Source organism: Propithecus coquereli, unplaced genomic scaffold (genome assembly GCF_000956105.1).
Source record: "Propithecus coquereli isolate 6110/MARCELLA unplaced genomic scaffold, Pcoq_1.0 Scaffold98, whole genome shotgun sequence".
Classification (NCBI taxonomy): Eukaryota; Metazoa; Chordata; class Mammalia; order Primates; family Indriidae; genus Propithecus; species Propithecus coquereli.
Window position 1 is genome coordinate 6076006 of NW_012156173.1, and position 21359 is coordinate 6097364.

At 38.6% G+C, this 21359-nt stretch overlaps 1 protein-coding gene across 3 annotated transcripts in view; it reads right to left on the reverse strand.

Moving 5' to 3' along the window:
- Window positions 1-6323: 6323 nt before the first annotated feature.
- MAP7 (microtubule-associated protein 7) overlaps window positions 6324-21359 on the reverse strand; it is a 210174-nt gene continuing 195138 nt past the window's right edge. For all 3 annotated transcript variants that reach the window (XM_012665231.1, XM_012665232.1, XM_012665230.1), the window contains 5 exons: window positions 21057-21107; window positions 20901-20958; window positions 17754-17856; window positions 10639-10862; window positions 6324-7566 (listed from right to left, as the gene is read on the reverse strand). In XM_012665231.1, the coding sequence (XP_012520685.1) occupies window positions 7556-7566; window positions 10639-10862; window positions 17754-17856; window positions 20901-20958; window positions 21057-21107 (447 nt within the window). In that variant the 3' untranslated portion in view covers window positions 6324-7555. The remainder of the gene's footprint in view (window positions 7567-10638; window positions 10863-17753; window positions 17857-20900; window positions 20959-21056; window positions 21108-21359) is intronic.

A 21359-nucleotide genomic window follows, 5' to 3' on the forward strand; every position in this document is an offset into this window, starting at 1 on the left:
GCTCATACCTATAATCTAGTGACTCCAGAGGCTCAGATGGGAGGATCGCTTGAGGCCAGGAGCTCGAGACCAGTCTGGGCAACATAGCAAGACCTATCTCTAAAAAAAAAAAAGTAAGAAAAATTATTAATAGCTGGGCCTGGTGGCACATGCCTGTAGTCCCAGCTACTCAGGAGGCTGAGGCAGGAGGATCGCTTGAACCCAAGGGTTTGAGGTCTCAGTGAGCTATGATCGTGCCACTGCACTCTAGCCTGGGTGACACAGTGAGACCCTGTCTCTAAAAAAAAAATACCATTTTCATCTCTAGTACAATTCGAGCTTATTAAACTCTGCTACATTTCCATTTCATTCCTTCCCGTTAAACACCAGCAACAGATTATTTTCCCATCAGAAAGTAGGCTTGAAAGGGTTTTTTTTTTTAGCTATTTCCTATTTTTTTGCTATTTTCCTATTTTACTATTTCCTTCTTAAAATGTTATCTTAACATCATAGATTCAAACATTTAAATTTGCAGTACTTAAAATATGTACAAAAGGGACAAACTGGTGAGTCATCTTTCTCATAATAGTGCCCTAAATTAACATTTTTTAAGAAGTAGCTAAAAAATACTGTTTTGAAATGGTCACCATGCCCATTTTTATTTTGTAACTGAAATTTATCTACAAATGTAAGTTAAGCATTTTAATGTGAAAATTAGAACATGCACAAACCAGCCAACCATTTCAGAAATCTTGTGTGCATATTTATATAACATTATGTAATAGTGTTTATATTTGTAAAACACAGCTATTTTATTAACTATTCACATTTCCTTACCAGATTTATTTGGTCCCTATAAAGATATCCCGAAAAATTACATACTCCTGGCTCTGACCAGCAATATGTACGAGTAACAACAAAAATTTATTATTTTAAAAAGTACCTGCATATTATTCTGAGTTTAGCATGTTGTTAGAAAGGTTGCCTATTAGATTTTTTTTTTTTTTTTTGAGATTCGTTCTGTCAGAAAATGCTACAAACTCAATACTCCAAGTCTTCTAGACATTGGCGGCGGCGGTGGCCGTGCTATGGGGTCAGCAGGGATCACACCGTGAGAGACTTTAGGACTATGAACAGCAGGTTTTTAAAATGTGTAGAGATCTCACTAAAAAGGATCTGGGGCAGGGGCATGAAGTGAGAAAACAGAATTCAGAAGCTGGGAACTATTGACCAGAACACAAAGAGTAAGGAAGATGCCAGATGATCACAGGTTGATAGCCATGTAGAAGTGAAAGCACACTCACCGTTGTTAATTTATATCCAATAAGAACTGAAATTATGCTGAAAACATTATTCCCTGGCTGGTGTGCATCTGTGACAAAACGAGAATAAGAACACTAGGGGTTTTTCAAATTGAACCACATTCTTTTTGAGAGATAAAATGCTACTTGTTTTATAAAATCATTCTAATAGACCTCAGTTCGGGTTTCCCTGGAGGCAGAACCTATGATGGGGATTTGAGTACAAGTCGTTTATTTGGGAGGTGAAGGGAAGTCCAGTAAGGAAATGGAGTGTCACCAAGCCAGCTGCCACGGTGACGGACGGAGCTTAATCTACGAGGACGCCCTGGGAGAGTATAAATACACGCCCAAGCGATAGCACACCTGAGGCAGGAGGGAGCTGGGCCACGTTTACACTGTCATTAAACACTGCTTCTTGGGGCTTCATTCCCTGGCACTTCTGGCCGGCCACACACGTGGGCAGTGCTGGCCTCTGACAAGAGCCCTCAGCTGTGTCAATGTGGGATGTACAGACTTGAGAGGAATTTTGTTTTTACTGCCCCTACCTTGGCAAAATGATATGAGTTGTTGATGTTGGTTCCCCACTTACCTTTTCCAACTGTCCCCTAATTAAATCCCCAAACCCGAAAGTCTGGGACATTTACTCACCACCAGCCAGAGGTCATGTCAGCTGGTGACGTGACCAACAGTGCAGGGCATGGGCAGCTGAGTGAGGCAGCAAATTCCCGTCAGCCATCTGGAGGGGCAAGGATGACTCCAGAGCTAGCAGGAGAACCACCGCGGGGGCCCTGCTGACCCCCAAAGCCAACGAGGGCCTCCAGATTCCTACCTTCCTGGTCTCTTCTCTGATATCCTCTCTTGGTAAGGCAACTCCACTTAGGGAGGAAGAGGAATCATTGGATGTAGCGGGGACAGGATTTTGTTCAACTGTCCTCTCGGCAACGTGCTCCAGCCTCCCCTTGTGCCTCCTGGAGGCCGGCCAGCATCCACAGCAACCTCTGGAAAGGCAGTTAAGCACTCCTGGATTTGCAGCCAACAGATCACTATGTCGAAGGATGTCACGAAAGGCTCCAGATATATGAAAATATAAAGTAACCAACATTCTTTTTGGAAAGAAAACATTTTGGGAGGTGCAGAGGAAGGGGAAGTGATTGTGAAATTAAATAGTAATACAGTAACAACTTGGAGAAACTCAAAACTTATAAAACTGTTCTAAAGAAAACAGTTCATATCTGTTTAGCTTGGTTGGTATAATACTAGCTAGATTGGGCACTTTATTAAAAAAAAAAAAAGACTAATGGCACTTAAGGCCACTGTTGGAGAAACAGTGAAACTCCCACTTACTGGAGCAGATTCCAGCCACTCTCTGGCCTTTCAGAGGCCCGGTCTTCCACAGGTATGTCAAACTGAGCCAAAAAAGTTTTAACATTTCTTGAACAATTACTAATCTGTTAGAAACTTTACTCATTTAATTCAACCTTAATAATTACTGAGACAGGTCAGGCGCAGTGGCTCAAGCATGTAATCCTAGCACTTTGGGAGGCTGAGGCAGGAGGATCGCTTGAGGCCAGGAGTTCGAGACCAGCCTGAGCAAGAGTGAGACCCTATTTCTACAAAAATTAAAAAACTAGCCAGGCATGCTGGTGTCATGTGCCTGTAGTCCCAGCTACCTGGGAGGCTGAGGCAGGAGGATCGCTTGAGTCCAGGAGTTTGAGGTTGCAGTGAGCTATGATGATGCCACTGCACTCTAGCCCGGGCAATAGAGCAAGAAAGACCCTGCCTCAAAAAACAACAAAAAATTACTAAAACAACTTCATGAGATGGGTGTTATTCTCCCATTTAGAGTTGAAAAGAATCCAGACATGGAGAACACAAGTAACTTACCAAGCTTCTTATGGTAATTAGCGCAGACCTGGCATTCTAACTAACCTCAGTAACTCCAGATGCTGGCTCTGCACCATTTTTCTATTCCTTCTAACATTAGCCCCTGTCTTCTGACCCTCTCCTTTTGGTCTTTTGCCAGGTATTAGAAATCCAATAATTCAAAAGTGATTGTCCTTTTTTTTTTTTTTTTGAGACAAGGTATCACTCTGTCACTCAGGCCGGAGTGCAGTGGTATAATCATAGCCCACTGTACCTCAAATTCCTGGGCTCAAGCGATCCACCCAAGTAGCTGGGACTACAGCTGCACGCTGCCACACCCAGCTAATTTTCTATTTTTTTGTAGAGATAGGGTCTCACCATGTTGTTCAGGCTGGTCTGGAACTCTTGGCTTCAAGCAACCTTCCCGCCTCAGCCTCCCAAAGTGCTACAATGACAGGCGTGAGCCACTGCACCCAGTTGGTGTATATTTAGTGTATATTTTTAAACAGCAATTTAAAGTTTTTTCTTTTCAACTTTATCTTGGTACTAATTTCTAAAATTACTTTTGATCTCTAAAATTGTAATCAAATCTGCTAACATAAAAATCCAAGAAAGAGTCACCAAGGAAAGAATTACTAACAAAATTTTATTTGTAACAAACTTAAAATTGCTCCTTTGTCCACATGCTGGCCCTTCTCTCTCCCAATTCTTGCAAGACCTTCAGAGCTCCTTCCCAAAGCCAAGGAGGTGCCAAGGGATGTGAGAAAGTGACAGTCTAGAGCAGCCGTTCCCAACCCTTTGGACACCAGGGACCAGTTTTATGGAAGACAATTTTTCCACGGACCGGGGAAGGGGAGGTGGTTTCGGGATGATTCAATCACATTACATTTATTGTACAAACCTCTCTGCTAATGATAATCTGTATTTGCAGCTGCTCCCCAATGCTAGCATCACCGTTATCAATTCCACCTCAGATCATCACGCATTAGATTCACTTAAGGAGCACACAACTTAGATCCCTCGCATTCGAGTTTACAGTAGGGTTTGAGCTCCTAGGAGAATCTAATGCACTTGCTGATCTGCCAGGAGGTGGAGCTCAGGCGGTGATGTAAGCGATGGGGAGTGGCTGTAAATACAGATGAAGCTTTGCTTGCTCACCTGCTGCTCACCTCCTGCTGTGCAGCCTGGTTCCTAACAGGACTGGTAGTCCGTGGCCCGGGAGTTGGGGACTGCACGTCTAGAGCACTTCTGAGTGGGCTTAAGTGTTACCGAGTAAAACAAGATTTGCAGGGAGGGGGTGTAGGGGAAATGATGTTTCTTGAAAGTTAAACAATTTTTGTAACCTGATCCAATAGCTATTTCATCATGTGTTTTAATATTCAATTAAAACACACAAAATAGATGCAGGCCAATAGTCAATTTCCATGAGTTCAAAAAAATGAAGAATGTAAAAGACAGAATTAATGCTGTTAAAATTTACTTTAATATGCAATAATTTACTTGACAAAGCTTTACATATAAACTGTGTCATATATGTGTGCATATATAATTTAACTTTAATCTTGTCCTGGGGGTAAGTTAGATAGTATCTGAAGCACCCCATCAGGTGGCTAGGTGGATGCTTCAAACACTGCCATTTGAATCCACACTAGAGTGTTCGTTAGCATAAGGGATGCTAGTAATTTTTCATTGGTAAATGCAGCCTGAAAAGTGGTTGCTTGGAATGATTTTTTAGATGCAAAAATGCATGAAATGAGGTATAAGAATCTAGCAGATCCTGAGAGCTAATGCCTTTTTTGTTTTTGCTTTTTTTTTGAGACAGGGTCTTGCTTTGTTGCCTGGGCTAGAGTGCAGTGGTATCATCATAGCTCACTGCAACCTCGAATTCCTAGGATCAAGTAATCTTCCTGCCTCAGCCTCCCAGTTAGCTGGGACTATAGGCATGTACCACCATGCCCAGTTAATTTTTTCTGATTTTTTTTTTTTTTGGTAGAAACAGGGTGTTGCTATGTTGCTCAGGCTTAACTCCTGGCCTCAAGCAATCCTCCCACTTCAGCCTCCCAAAGTGCTAGGATTACAAGCATGAACCACCACACCTGGCCAAGCTAATGACATTTGATTTGTATCCCAGGTCTAGAGTTCTCCTTGCTCCTATACTCACCTCCTACCCGCACCACACAGGTTTAAGACTCTATTGCTTGGGCCAGGTGATTAGGTTACCTAATTCTGCTTTTGGATGTCACTGCTTCTGCTTTACTGTGAATCTTTTAATCAAGGTGTTTGTGGGATTACTTATGAGTAGAGAAAGAACTTCCCCAAACTTTCCAGAATCCCTTCTTGCTAATAAACTTGTCATGTGATAAAATTGTTTTAGATTTGCTTTAATTGTAACACACCACCAGGCAGTGAGGTTGTACGGGAGGACACATATAGCCTTCCCTTCCTGTAATAGCTGGAGGCCACCACCAAATAGACCTGTGATTGGTGAATGACTAAATTGGCCTACATAGTCTGTGATGGTGTAGAAAGGAAACTAAAAGCTCATTACTCTCATTTCATGCGGAAGGTCATATGTGATCCCTGAGCACTCCCCATAACACAGTGCCAATACTGAAGACCTCCTTAAGATCAGCAGGTAAATAAAGATTTTCAAGTGCTCGATAAAGCAACCCAGCTATTGTAAAGGTCCAGGTCATTCCCTGGCAGTGCTGCTCTTAACAGAATGTAGTTAAGAATTTTATACCATTTCTAATTAAAACTTGATTACTTAGAAGGCCTTCAGTTTGCTAATGAATGCCCAAGTCAAAAAATAAAAAGGAAAACACAACCAAAAGAGAACTATTGCTCTAAATTTTAAATAAACCTATTCAACAGGAAGTTGGGAAAATGTCATTGAGGTTAAATGAAGGACAATTTGAAAACTCAAGTTATAACATGTGAGAAACCTAAAAGTAAAACCATGTCAAACATTTTATTTGATATTTCATGCTAGGTTGATTTACACAAATAAAACAACTTTGTTGAACATTTTTTTTAATATAATGACTGTGTACATGGACGACTGAGAATAGAGAAAAGGCCCAAATTAATGTTTTAACAAATTACAAGCTCTTACTAAAGACCATATGCTTGGATTTTAAAAAAATAGTCCAATAGATGAATATCTCTCATTCAATCTAACAGATTAACCAATCCTTCTTTTAATAAAACCAATACATTATAATGTATAAATTTATCTTTTTAAATGCTCCACATAAAAACACGTGTTCCCTCTTCTACATGTAATCATTAGTAATCTCTAAAATGGTAAAATAAAATTGAATTTATATTAGCAAATAAAAGTGCAAGTTTGTACAGCTAGGCTCAGCAGCAAAGGTGGAGAACAAGAATGAAAGATGAAGAGCTGATGGATGCTTTGCAGAATGAGGATTCCATGAAGGTCCGTGTCCTGTGCACCAAACACAGTCGACATTCCATCATTTTTTCATTGCTCTTAAACGAGCAAAACCAAATTCTTTTTTTATTTAAAGAAATATTAAATCTTTATTTCCCCCCCACATAATTTGTCATCAGGTAAGGCAAAGATAAGTCCCACCATCACTGGGGACAGCAGCAACATACAGACTTCAGAAATAGCCCTGAATCATCAGCAACATTCTCTCATGGTAACATTAGAAGGAATTCATCTAAGAAATCAAATTTGCAATGTCGTCGCATTGTTCTAATTTATTTGATTAGTTTACCTGGAAAAGCTTTATAAATACATTATTTAAGAGGACAGTAAATTATTTCCTTGCTCTGAAAAATAATGTCTTTTCACATTTTAAAACTCTTTAGTATATGTTTGCAAAAGGAGTTGCAAGAAGACTGTGACAGCTGGGTTTGCAGAATGTCCATGTACAAGTTGCATTTATAAGAACCTGGTAATCTGCCTATAACTTGCTTCTACAAATAGAGCTCTTTGCAATATTTAAACAAACAGGCTCAAACACCTCCCCTATTCATTCTACTTGTAGAGCAAAGAGGTACTTATTTTTCAAGTATTATATTGTCAAAGGTAATTTTTTTTTTTTTTTGCCAATTTTACATGTTAAGCTTAAGACCAAAATATCTATGTGAAAAAAATCATGCCTAGTCAGCCCATTTCTTTTATAGCCAAATGCTCTTGTCTTTTAAAGAATGCAGAAAAATATTGATTTGCTAAGAAGGAGCACACCAGAAAAAGCTGTTCTAAAGTATTGGAAAATGAGGAGCATTTCTTTCTTTCTGTTGATGAATATTAGAAAAGCTACCCAGTCTGTTGTCTTTAGCTGGTTTTAATAAATTCTTTTTAAAACGATGGTCACGAAATCTTTAGAAAACTGGAGGAGGGGAGATGCTCCTTGACAGCTTTGGTTCTTCAGAAGAAATGCTCATATCACTTCTATATGGAGAGACAAGAAAAAAATAGATTAATATGATATTTACTTAAAATCTTATTTAAAGAATACTATAGTAATGTCTTACATTTCTAAAATATTACCATGCTGTTATATATGTTATCTTACATAAGAATAGGCAGTTTTGTCACTAGAAATAGGAGGAAAAAAATAGGCAATTTTGTTAGGATTCACAACCTTATATTTAAGTGAATTCTGCTATTAACAGGAAAATACATGTCCTTCTCTTTACTTCAATTTAGGCTATATCATTTACTTTTCAAATCGCATACAGATTGTACTTGGAGGTTAGGAATTTAAACATGCATTTCTCCTGTATCCTCAGTACCCAAAGCTTAGGGCTCCAAATATATGTTAGAGGTTAAAAATAAATGTTTGTTGATAAATAGTCATGACCCCAAAAGAACGCTTATACTACACAAGATCAAAGATACTGGACTAATTTTCCCAGGAAAGGTATGGAACGGTGGGAACAGTGAGAATGGAATGATAGATAACTCAGAAAAGGTGATTTAAGGCAAGTGAAGCAGAAAATCATTGGAAGGTCTTTCCCTCCCTGTGAATCTGTGACACGACAAAGTAGGAAGCTGCACGGGGCATGTTTCCACCAACACTCGTCAGACCGTTCCCAAAGGTTTAAGAATCCAAAAGTCAGACCAGGGAAAGGACCTTACAACCTCCTTTCACAGCCTAGAAAAGCAGACTTCACTGGAGTGAAGTTCCACTCCCAAGGTCAGGACACTAGCAGAGAAAAGAAGAGTAGCTTCATTTGGACGGGTGGTTCCCATTTGCTTTTTCACCTCATTAAAGGTCTATTCGTTATAGGTTCACAGATGGAATCTAAATGGCAAAACAATTGGACCACAGATAATTCTATACTGACTGTATTTAAATACCCTGGATTTGGCCAGTTCTGTGCCTAATAGTATAAAGAGATGCTGGTCAATACATGAAAGTGATCTGCTGGGAAGAGAAGTTGACAAAATTTGAAAGGTTTGAAAAGAGAGGGAGCTGGGATTATCCCACTTATTCTTGAGACTGATGGGATTGTACTGCTGAGCTGCTAAGACCATTGAGTTAGTACTATTTGAAGTTACTCATTTCTTTGGGTCCTGTAAAGCTATTGTTCTTTTTGCACAAAGACTTCAGGTCAAGTGTGAGCCAGAGAGACAGTGTATGAGAGAGTCACAGGCACTTTTAACAGCAACTTCAGTCACTCCTTGGACTCAGTGTGATCCTAGAGTCCTGGTCTCATTACTAAATGGTAACAATCCGTTACACTTTAAAGGATAGTAATATATTTATGTCATTAAATATGAAATGTCCGACTTCGAATCGAAGTGTAGTTTGTTATATCTCAAACAAGAAGCAGTGCAATTAATCAAAGTATGTACCTAAACTGTTGACACAGTTTTGCCATCTTAATGGTAGTTTCTTTATGCCAGCAGTGAAGCAGCCTGGAGAGTGAGTGGTGATGAAATCATGAAAGGTGTTTTCCACAGCTTGTTGAGAATGGAATATTTTTTCCTTGCAAGAAGTGGTCCAAAAAAGCCTGGAAGAAGTAATAGTCAGTTGGTGCAAGGTCTGGTGAATATGGTGAATGACAGAGAGTTTCCAAGCCCAGCCTCTGTAGTTTGAACAGTGTTGTTTATGAGTTGTTTGTGGGCAAGCGTGGTCTTGCAAGAGGATTGGCCTGTATCTGTTGACCGATCTTGGCTGCTTAATCACAAGCATCCTCATTTCATCCAAGTGGTTGCAGTAGACATCTACTGTAATGGATTGACCAGGTTTCATGAAGCTGTAGTCGATAATACCAACACTGGACCACCAGACACCATTAGCTTTTTTGGATGATTATTGGGTTTTGGACTATGTTTCAGCACTTCATCTTTATCCAACCATTGTGCCAAATCCTTGCAATTGTCAAAAAGAATCCATTTTTCATCACATGTAACAATACAGTATAGAAATGGTTCTCCTTTACGTCATAACAAAGAAAGGCAAGCTTCGAGACGATTTCTCTTTGATGCTCATTTAATTCATGTGGAACCCATCTATCCAGCTTCTTCACCTTGTCGATTTGTTTCAAGTGGTCCAACATTGTTGGAATAGTAACGTCAAACCTTGCTGCTAATTCACGTGTAGGTTGAGATGGATTCGCTTCCACTACAGCTTTCAGCTCATCATTATCCACCTTGGTCTCAGTTCGCCTGAGTAGCTCGTTTTTAAGATTAAAGTCACCAGAATGGAACTTCTCAAACCATCAACATACTGTGCGTTCATTAGCCACATCCTTCCCAAACACTTCGTTGATGTTTTGAGGTGTCTGCGCTGCATTGGTTCCATGATAGAACTCATATTTGAAAATAACACAAATTTTTGACTTACCCATGGTTTCACAAAAATTGCTCTAAAAAAAATTTGAAAGATAATCACAACCCAAAATGTATGTTTGAAAGACTGAGGATGCACCTTCACAATAAAAATAAAACAAGAAATGGCAAAGTGAAATGTCAGAGATAGCAACTGTCAAACTTAGTACTTAAGGAAATCAGACATTTCATACTTAATAACCTAGTATTACCCAGGTTGCCAAACTCAAATAGGAGAAAAAGGGTGGGAGAACATGATGGCAGTCTTCAAGTATCTGAAGGCCTGAGAAAGATGGAAAAAACCCAGACCTTTCTCCAGCAGACAGAAGTAGGCTCAATGGGATGGTCTGGAAGTTAGGGGGAGGCAGCTGTGTCTTATGATGAAGCACATTCTGCCAGTGAGTGCTGCTGAGCAATGAGTGCTGCTCTGTGAGGAGAGGCTGATGGACACCCACTGGGTGCTGCAGACCAGATTTTCTGCACCGAGTGGGAGAATGGGAGGTTGCCTGATCCAACTCAAAATTCCATTTCTATGAGTCAGGCATAATGTTTTCCATTGTGGCTTACTTGGTCCCTTAAAGGACAAAGTGTGACCACTGTCATGCTGCAAAAGGTAGCAGTTCATTCCCTCTTGGGAGTCACATATTTCTGACGATTACAGGAGGGAGTTTGAGGCAAGCTTACCTGCGGTCTGTTGTGTTTGAACACCATCTACCTGAGGCAGGGGCCCAAGTGTCCCTTCATCATCAAAGGCCAAAATTGGATTCAAAGGAATTTCTGGGCTCTCACTGTTGGTGACGTCTAATCTGGATGGTTTAGATCCAATGGGCAAGTTTATAATTTCTTCAAAATTTTCATTCTGAACAGTTACTCCATTTTCATTTGGTTGTTTTTCCAAATTGGGAGTGCTGAGGAATTTGAAAAATCAAAATTAAAATGAATTAGCATTAAAACTGGAAAACACATTTTTAGGATGACCGAAAATATCTTTCAATAACATACAATCAAAAATTTACAATAAAAATGGCAGAAAGATGGACATTATTAACAAAAACAGTGAATTGATATATTTGTAGTTTAAATTCTTATTTAAGAAAAAAATCTTCTCTTTTGTCATAAAATTTATCAAAGAGAATAATTTATCAATTGGACCAGATTATCAGCAATAGAAATAAATCACTAGCAGCAGGTCTACACATTTAACAATTTCGGCTACAAGCATTTTTACATCCATTTGTCTGGTAAAGAATAACACTTATGAGAACCTTTCTTCAAAGATCCCAGGATTATAATTCGGAGGGGCAGAGTAAATGAATTGCACAAAGTTACATAACTACTGAGAGATATTCAAGACTAAACGCATGCTCTCTTGATCTCTGGTCCTGTGTTTTTCTCATCAAGCCATTTTGTACACTCCTTGGCTATTCAAATTCTAGCACTTCCTGGATATCTCCCACCTCCTCCAGCACTTGCATAATTTCATATGTAAATTGCTCAAGACCAATCTTCTTTGCCCCTTAAATCTGCCTCTAACCCCATCTTACCTTTATTGATTAACTCATGCTTAATATCTTGGATTTATTTTTGAGATAGGTTTAACTGGCCATCAAATCCTTAAGTTTCTTTCTATAGTTTCTCTTAGATTGTCACTCCGTCCAAATTGGTAGCCCTTGATATTATATGCTTATTATTATGCTTTTCAATGTAGCAAAATAATGCCAAGTGGAGGCCTGGTGTTGTAAGTCTGCATGAGAGTGCAGTTGCACACATGTGCACAGGCACTCACACATATGGACTTGTGTGTGTACATACACATGCCCAACGCCTGCTGTTCTAAGTGTCTGGCTACCATACCCTCCTGTTCTTGCCTAACACCATGGGCTTTCTGTAACCAGGGAAACAGTTTGGGTTCTCGAGCCAAAGATAAATTAAGTAGAAATTTTGGCAAAGGATAAAGAACAGGAAATCTATCCCTGAAGTCCTGTCTCCCTGGCAATCATAACTCCCTTCACCTTCCAGGCCTGCATGTGCTAACAAGTCATAATGGCAACGGCCAACCCTAGACTTGAGTCAGTATCTGACTTCATCTTCTCCTCCCACCCCCACCCATCCTGTTAGCAATTAGAGGAATCATTGTGCCATATGCTTTGGATGACCAGTCATTAAATGTTCACGGGACACTGTGACTGGCAGAAACTATAAAACTGAAACTGAAGTCACTGGGGTTAGGGTTGTGGATTCAAGTGTCCTCTCTCAAGGTAAGGGCATCAGCTTTTGAATTTCCTTTCTCTGGCTACCCTCTGAAGGTTGAAGCCTGGATGCAACGCTTTTGAAGACTGAGTGTTTTGCTTGGACGGTCCAAAATGCATACAGGGAGAGGATGGGCCATGGTGGGAATCTGACAGTCTCGTCTGTTTGGCTTATCGGAGCCAGGACTTTATTTTTTCTTGCTGTTATCAATCATGTTATAACAGGTAACTTTTAAATTAAAAGTGATACACATCTCTTCCTATCTGAATGATAGGGGCTTGGGAGCGTTACTTTTCCTTTAGGCAAAACTGGGAGCAATGATGAAATCATAAGATTTGGAGGAAAGAAGACTGGGTGAAACAGCAAAATTACTAAAAAAACCCCTTATTTAAGAGAAGAGGACGAGTCTATTGAAGAGACAGCCCCCTAGGGCTATGAAAAAGCACATAATGTCTTCTGGGGTATTTGTAGAGTAAGATAGTAGCCTGTATACCCCGCAGAGCTTTTTAGCCTCTAGAATAGAGATTCTCAGCTGCGGGTGCAAGAACATATCAGAATGACCTGAGAAACTGAAAATTATCTCCTCTGCTCCCATTCTGATATTCGCCCCTCTCCCTCCCAACTTGTACTCATACATTTTTCTGTATCCTTCATTTCCTGTTCCAAAGCAAGTTTCTTATCCATGAATAAATATTCTCGTCAATTCTACAGGAGCTTCTGTCTACAGTGGCTTCGGAGATCCCCCCACTTAAGGTCATACACTGTATTCACATATTAATATTTCATAAATATATATTTCAAATATTTTATAAATTTCACACATTTGACATATGAAAATGTATATACTTGTTTTATAAGATTACTTTATGAAATTCATACACTTCTTTACACGTTTAAAAGCTGGCCAGAATTTTGACAACTCGCACCCCCCTCTCACCCTCTTTCCCCTTAGTGTCAGTGGGGAAAGGAGATGAACAAGGAGAAGGGGTTTGGGGCTGATATGTCTCATCAGGAGCTAGGTCAGGTTAGGAGTTGGGTGCAGGATGTTTTTGGTGCGGGGTTTCTCATAAGAGGCCTTAGTCCCAGCTGCTAGGAAAAGTGATGTTAAGAGGACACCATCCTCTTGGGGTGCTGCTGGACAGTTTGCTGACACCTCTCTCGGGGTGGGGAGGGGCAAATGTAATCTAGTTCACAGCATTCATGTATTTTCCTTAAGAAAAGGCAAACCAACATATCAGGCACTTAAGACATTAGGAAAAGTGGTACTTCTTCCAATCTGAACTAAAGACAGTCATTCTGACGAGTGGAGTTTTCTAGTGAAGACAAACTCTGCCACTATCCGTGAGGGGTTTGTCATGGTGCAGTTTCAAAGAGTATCAGTGACATCAAGTTCTTCAGAAGAGACCCTGGAAACTGTCTTAGGGATGGATATTAAAGATAAGAATAAGCAGGTCCTTCTCCAGATGGAAGAGTTTAAGTGGCAGACAGCCCCAGGGCTCAGTGCTGGGACTAGTTTTATAATAACTACCTGATAAGTAGGATAAAAATTTAAGTATGCAGATTATGTTTGTTCTTGGAAATGCAAGTCATAAAAATGGTCCCTTGAGGATAATAGGGAAAACCATTAAATGAGTGAAAAAGTAGGCGATCTTTAAAAGCAGTGGGTTTAGAAAACTGTAAACTGAATCATCCTTAAAAGACTGAGAACTGTCAGTCACAATGGAAGTAAGACATCTTGGAATCACTGTTGTGAACTGTTTCTCGGTGACATTGACTTTTTATGTTTTGGTGGTTAAAAAAAAAAGCCACTAAAATGCTATGCATGAGAAGACAGGACACCAGGAACATAAAAGCATTTTCTTCTACAACATCACACTGCAGCTACACCCAGGATACTGGGTGTCTCCTGGACACTGCATTTTAGGAGGACAAAGATAAAGACATCCAACATTTATATGGTACAACCCAGTTTTCAGAGCTCCTTCACAGATACCATTTCACTGGCATCCCTGATACTTTGTGGGGAAAATATCTCCATGTCCACATGAGAAAACTAAGGCTTAATTAAGTAGCTTAATCTCAGAGTTGCTGAACTTTTCAGGGATAAAACTCAGCTTGGGACTTTTTGGATGTAAAGCTCTTTTTCCTCAACCCCACACTCATGCTGAAGAATCACTAAAGAAATGACTAAAATGATCAAACACAGGGAGCCTTTTAAAGATAAGGTAAATGCGTCTGTTGATTTACTGCCTTTCAGCTCCAAATTCACCCTTCACTCCTGCTCTGTGAAATGGGATCTGGGCCCTTTAAGCAATTACCCTTTGCCAGCTTTGTCAGTGGAGGCTGCTGGAGAGACAGTGCAGGAGGAACTTTGCTTCCCGGCTGGGGTGTGCTGCTCAGCAGGATCCTCCAGCACATGCATGGCTTTCCTGGGTCCTGCAGTGCACAGCGGCCAGCAGCTCCCCCCAGCATTCCTTTGGGGCAGATGTGTGGTAGAGTGGCTCTGGTGAGACATGCTTTCCCAGACACTCTAGGGGGTAGATTTCTGGCAAGTTCTGCCAGCAAGAAAACACAGCAGCTTCTCTGGTATCCAGTGAGTCGCAGCCACATAAGCTTTCCAATAAGGTCTGGATGGCAGCCTTGGGGATGGGGATTCTTCCCTGGGTGCAGCCCTGGGAGTTGTGACTGCTCCTTGTATCTGCTATTCCTATATTCTTTGGAGCTGTCTTTACTTCTTACTAGCTGATCTCTGGTTACTGTATTCCAAGTCATAGTTAATTATTCTTTAAACTGTCCCTGGCCAAATCTATGGTTTTTGTCTCCTGATTGAACCCTAATAGTAAACATTAAAGGAATATTCAGTTTATAAAATGAAAGCACATAGGGAATAGAAACAAAACCCATAAAACTAAGAAGGGTATGGAGAATATGAAAAAGGACTTATTTCCTAAAACCTAGTTTATGATAACTACGGGTCCTAACTTTGAAATGGCAAAGAGTAGCTATAAGAGAAATAAAAGTACTTCTTTATGCACTTCTTTTCTTGTACTTGTTGCTATAAAAGCGGTGGTGCAAAGTGAAAATATAGATTGTTTCAAAATTGATCTGGATAAAATCAAGGAAGACAAATTTAAAAGTAATTAAAGGAAGCAGAATTTCTTATGCTACATATCGCAAACTGTGTGTCATGCAGTGGGAAACAAACTTAACATCACATTAAACATCACATTAAACATTCCCTACAGGGCAGTGTCATTCAGAAACGTATTGTTTCTCAAACTGGGGTCTAGTTCTCTACATGACTTTTTAAAAATTTATGTTTTCACTCAGATAAAATTTTTTAAAAAAACCAAAGTAGTCTGATTATCTGAGTGATTATCACAAAGCTGAGTTTACCACATAATTTTATTATTTAATTTTAAAATTTAAATATTTATTTATATTTTTTAATTTTTAAATTTACTTTTAATTTTTAAAATTTTTAAAAAACTTAAAATTTTTTTTTTACTGCACGATTTTAGTGCTTGATCTTGCATTTCTGTTTCAGAGCTTACTAATATCAGGTATCCCCAGCTTATTTGACAAGGGCTAATGACAAACGAACTAGGTTGAACTGGCTAAATAAATATTGTGCTAGTGCTATGTAAAAGCCAAGTGACATCACAGCACACTATAAGGAAAGAGGTTTGAGGTTTTGAAGCAGTTCACACAGAGAAAAGCAGTGAAAGGAATCGTCCACAACTCATGGTGGCATAACCATCCCTAATGCAAAAGGGTTCACTCAGTACCATGTGTATATTATCCATTTAATTTCAGAAAAAACATTTTTCTTCACAATAATTTGAATGTTCTTGGTCTAGCAGCTTTATTTTTTATTTAAATTTGTGATTTGTTGTTTTGGCTTTAAAGATGAATAAGAGCTATAGAAATTTTAAACCTAAGTTTATATTTGTAAAAATAATACAGGTAACTTTGGGAATCTGCTAGAATTTTTTTTCCCTTAACAGAGAGACACACTGGGGTAGACAGCCAATGGATTTAATGTGTTAGAGTTATTCCTAATTCTTATGTTTATATCTGATACTAATCTGGACCTGCCTACATTGTTAGGTGAAAGTAGAAAAAGTCTGTGTTTGTATTTCCCCTAATGGCTAGACGGAAATCATCTTACATGTTTGGCAAAGGAAAATTTATTCCTTAGGTAAAGATGGATGACACTAGTAAGTTCATTTTGATTTAATTACAAACCGATGCTTTTCTGTGTGTAGAGGAGGCTAAAAGAAAATGGAATTTTGTTATTTATATTATCTTACATAGTAAAATTATACTTCAGGTTCTTATATAATGATTAATTACTTGGTGAATTTACTACTGAAGGGAGTCAGCTAAGGCCTAAATTAATTTTATTGATCAGATAGTATTATCAGTGGCTTAATAAGCTATAGTATGCATTGCCTGTTCCTTATACTAATGGGATTCTTGTGTGGTGTCTTTTATTCTTTCCTAATCAATCTCTGAAGTCAAAGTCAATGAAATGAACATCATAAATTATAGGGAATTTTTTTTTTTGGAAAATCTAACTAAAACTAAGAAAAAATACCGTTTAATATATATCTTAGGTAATTTGACAATAAATCTATTCAACATAATTGAAAGTTTATTAAGATCACTCAGGAACATTATTCTCTTTGAAATTATAGTAAGCAAAAATAAATAAATACATATTCCACTGTCCCAGAAACATATCAATAGTTGGATGACTTATCTTTTAATTGCTGCCAATTACATTATAAAATGTTATATAGTATATGTGTTTTTAGATTAAGAAAGAATTAATTTGAGGAACTTGAATTCTCTGTTGGTAGCATAGACTCTGGCATTAAAGACAGAAAAGCTCATGAAATAATTAAGTAGATTCCCAAAATTAAAAAAAGCCATAGCTAAGATTTTGGAACATTTAAAAAAATATTTCTATAAGTTCTCTATGACTGGATTTTTAAGCACAGGCTAAGATTACCCTTATTTTTCATTTCTGAAAATGCTCTTATGATGCTGGTCAATATAATTGCAAGGGAAGAGAAAGGCAATCTTTTTCAGCCCACACTCCTTTCTTGACTGTTGTTAGTAACTAATTCCTCAATAAGAAACCCTGTTACTAATAATACATGATAAGAAATATTGGCATCCAAGTGAGTTTTATATGCAACAACCCTGTGACTCACTATAATATTATGTATGGCTAAAATACAATTGTTATATACCATTAAAGAGTGTGGATATGGTTCACGTCAGTTTAAATATATTCAAAGAAAACTAATAAATTACTCCCAGTAATATTCTTTAATAGCCGCACTAAAATCTCACCACCATATTTAAAGACTCAAGAATAAAGAATTACTAGTTCTACCAAAAATCAATGAACCCAAATAAAAATAAACTTAAAATTAAAACTGTGAAAATTTTGTCAGGCCAACGAAATTCCTGTGGAGTTGGTGGGGTAAAAACAGCAGTGCTTTCACTTTCTTTAATGTGTGTCAGTGAAAACTCACCTCTCCACGGTCACTTTTGATTGGTGTGAGGCAACCACATGTGGGCTGGTCACTGGCTCTCCATTTCCTGGGGAGTTTGTCACACATGGAAGTGCAGATACCTCTGGGCATAGCAAAGGAGACAGAACAAAGGGTTACTATTATTCTATTATTAGACCCAAACCCAGGGGGTCAGAATGCCTAGATTTATGTCCTGGTTCTGCTACTTACCAGTTGTAAGACCTTGGGCACATCACTCTAACTCTGTGCCTCAGTTTTCTCATCCATAATAGTACTTACTTCATAGGCTCAATGTTTTTAACACATTGAAGTACACAGAACAGTGCCCAGCACATTGTAAGGGCTAAAATAATATTATTTTTGCTTGTACTAAATTGGCTCTAGACAAAAAGTACATAATATTGAAACCAAAGCAACTGATGAAGATAGCAGTAAGACTGACGCTGAATAGCTTTACTGAAGGATTCGGAGCAAATCCCCATGGAACACCGTAAGAATCAGAAATATTTTCAAAAATTTAGTTTCAGTCATACTTAGAATGATAGGGATTTCATGAATGAAGGCCACAGTGTACTGCACCTAACTGTGCTACCTTGTTAGTCAATGCTCAATGTAGCAGTCCAGCGTAAGCCAACAATACTGATGACCGACTCTAAACCCTGGGACAGGGTCAAAGTCTTGCAAACCTTCATACAGGTCAGAGTTTCAGAGAAATCTGTGGCAGTTTATGGCTTCAGCTTGATGTGAGAGACTATCTGAAATGTTTCCAAGATAGTGTTATTTCACAGCCTGGCACAAACTCAATAAAACTGCCAGAGGTACAGGGGTTCTGTTAACTAAAGCAAAGAAGTGATTGATAATTTTAAAACTGCCCAAATTTATAAAGCTGGTAACAGGCAGCCTCTGAGAAGATATCTGATAGATCTGTAAACTTGCCTGCCTGCCTGCCTGCCCTAGAATTCTCTTTGTATCACTGGTAACACCATTCGGCCCTCAACCAGACGTAGGACTGGGAGAAAAGGAATATCTGTCAGGTAGCAGATAATCCTCAAGCCTCTTTTTGGCTATTTTAACTCAAACCAATTTATACAAGTGTTGATAAACACAGGTATGTTGATCAACAAGTTTTACCTTCCCTCTTGCCTTTGTTCATTCTTGGATTGCTTTACAAAGAATAATGAAAGAATGGATAAGGGAATAGCAGGAAGGGGAAAAGTGAAAATAAACAAGCAAACAAGGAGCCAGGCCAGGCACAGACTACGGCATCAGCCCCTCAAATAACTGACCTGGTGCAACTTACAGACTAAATTGATCATTCCGACAACTCACTGGGTTCTATGCCTGCTTATAGCCTATATTTAATTACAATAGTCTTGAAGACAGCACATTAAAAATGCAACGGGGTTAATACGCAACCATTAGGACTATTTCCCAAATAAATGCAACTAAGACATCTTTAAAAGAGCATCAAAATCCCACTATGAAGGAATCATGACATACAGAAACTAGAATAGCTTCTACTGAAATAAAACCAAATCCCAAAATACCAATAATACCTTGCATTTCAAAATCCCTAATGTTTATAGGGAATGATCTTTCACATAAACCATTTGATTTGATCTTTAATCCAGCCCTGTGAGGTGCTCCAACTTTTGTTTTCGTTTGTAAACAGAAAAAGAAACTGAGGTACCTCCGGTGCTTACTTTTCACATTGATACTGCGGATAAGGAAGGAGGAAGACCGAATGATGAGCTATCTACTAATCACGTGTGTGTACGATCACGAAGCCCATGTGGGATCACAGAAGGAACAGAATTAGGAGCGGATGATCTTGGTCACAGCTGCGTGAGCCGGGCCTGTTCTTAGACCCGAGTGCCTCTGGGCCAGTTTATGGTTTCAGCTTGACCTGAGAGAATCAAGCTTTCCTGTCCGGCTCAAACTGAATCCCAGCACCTACAACATGGCATGGTGCATAGAAGGGCTTTGAAAATGCTTGCTGACTCCATGAGAAAGCAAGCTCTACCTCACAAGGCTGCAGTTAGAATTAAATAAGAAAATGTATGAAAGGTGCATCTGACACAAAAGGGAATTTAATCAAATTGGTTGAATCTGAGTACTAAGGTCAATTCCACTTTTATTTAAATCACATTTGGCTTATAATCACCAAGAAATCAATCTCTGTCCAAAGCCCTATACCATATAAGTAACTTTCTAATGAAATTTCAAGATCACTATACATTATATATATGGAAACATCACTATAAACTCCAAGAATATGTACAATTATTATTTGTCAATCTAAAAAAAAGAAAGGCCGGGTGCGGTGGCTCACACCTGTAATCCCAGCACTCTGGGAGGCTGAGGAGGGAGGATGGCTTGAGGTCAGGAGTTTGAGACCGGCCTGAGCAAGAGAGAAACCCCGTCTCTACTAAAAATAGAAAAAATTAGCCAGGCTGGTGGTGTGTGCCTGTAGTCCCAGCTACTAGGAGGCTGAGGCAGGAGAATCAATCACTTGAGCCCAGTAGTTTGAGGTTGCTGTGAGCTAGGCTGACAACATGGCATTTTAGCCCAGGTGACAGAGCAAGACTCCATCTCCAAAAAAAAAAATATATATATATACAAAAAAGAAATATCAACAAATTTTTAATTTTAACTTTAGTCTGAAGTCAGAACTAAAAGAAACAACATTTAAATCTTTTTTTGAGAACTGTCATAAGTTGTCAAATGTGTAAATTTAAAGTCCATAAGAGAAAATATAAATACGTGCTACTTTAGTAGATAGTTCATGGTGAATGAAATTTAATTTTATAAATGCAAAGGATATTCTAATAGTGTGTATAAATACATATGTGGATAGATACAAATATATATTTATACACATGAATATATATAATGTAAGAGTATTTAAAATATTAAAGAATCCATTAGACTATAAACAAATGTGAAAAAAATATCTGGCAAAAATGCTAGGGAGAGTTTTTACATAACAGGAAATTTGTGGACCATATGACAGACACCTAAGCTTCTGTGAGTCTATGACTACTGTATCTTTTTCTCCCCCCTCCATTTATGAATATCTTGACCTCTAGAGAGTCAATTCAAAAATTTTATATTTAAATTGATTTGAGTTTTCATTGATAGAAATACCTGTTCCTCCAGTGAGAGCTCCCTTGGCTATATCACCGTTTCTCTGATCAATCGTTTTCTACCAAGAAGAAAAAAAAAAAGACTGTTAAAAACTAAAGTTGCACGTGGAAATAAAAAATAAGAGCATACAAGAGTTAGAAAATGCCATCTCAATACCTTATCTGTAGCTTCTGTTTTCCTGGTTCTTTTCATAATCTCCTCAAGTCGCTACAAGAAAGGAAGAATTGAGCAAGATGATCAGATACAGGGAAAAAAAAAGCCAACCTGGTATAAGTTACCAAAGAAATAAACAGCAGATTATAAAAACATGTCTGTTATTTTGGGAAAATATGTATGCATTGCTTTGTCTTAACTGTAGTTATTCACAAAAGTTGGAACTGGCTTAAGCTACATGACGTGGAAGCAACCGTTTTTGGTCAAGGCTAATCTTAGAAAGCAATTTCTTTGGAGGAGATTATT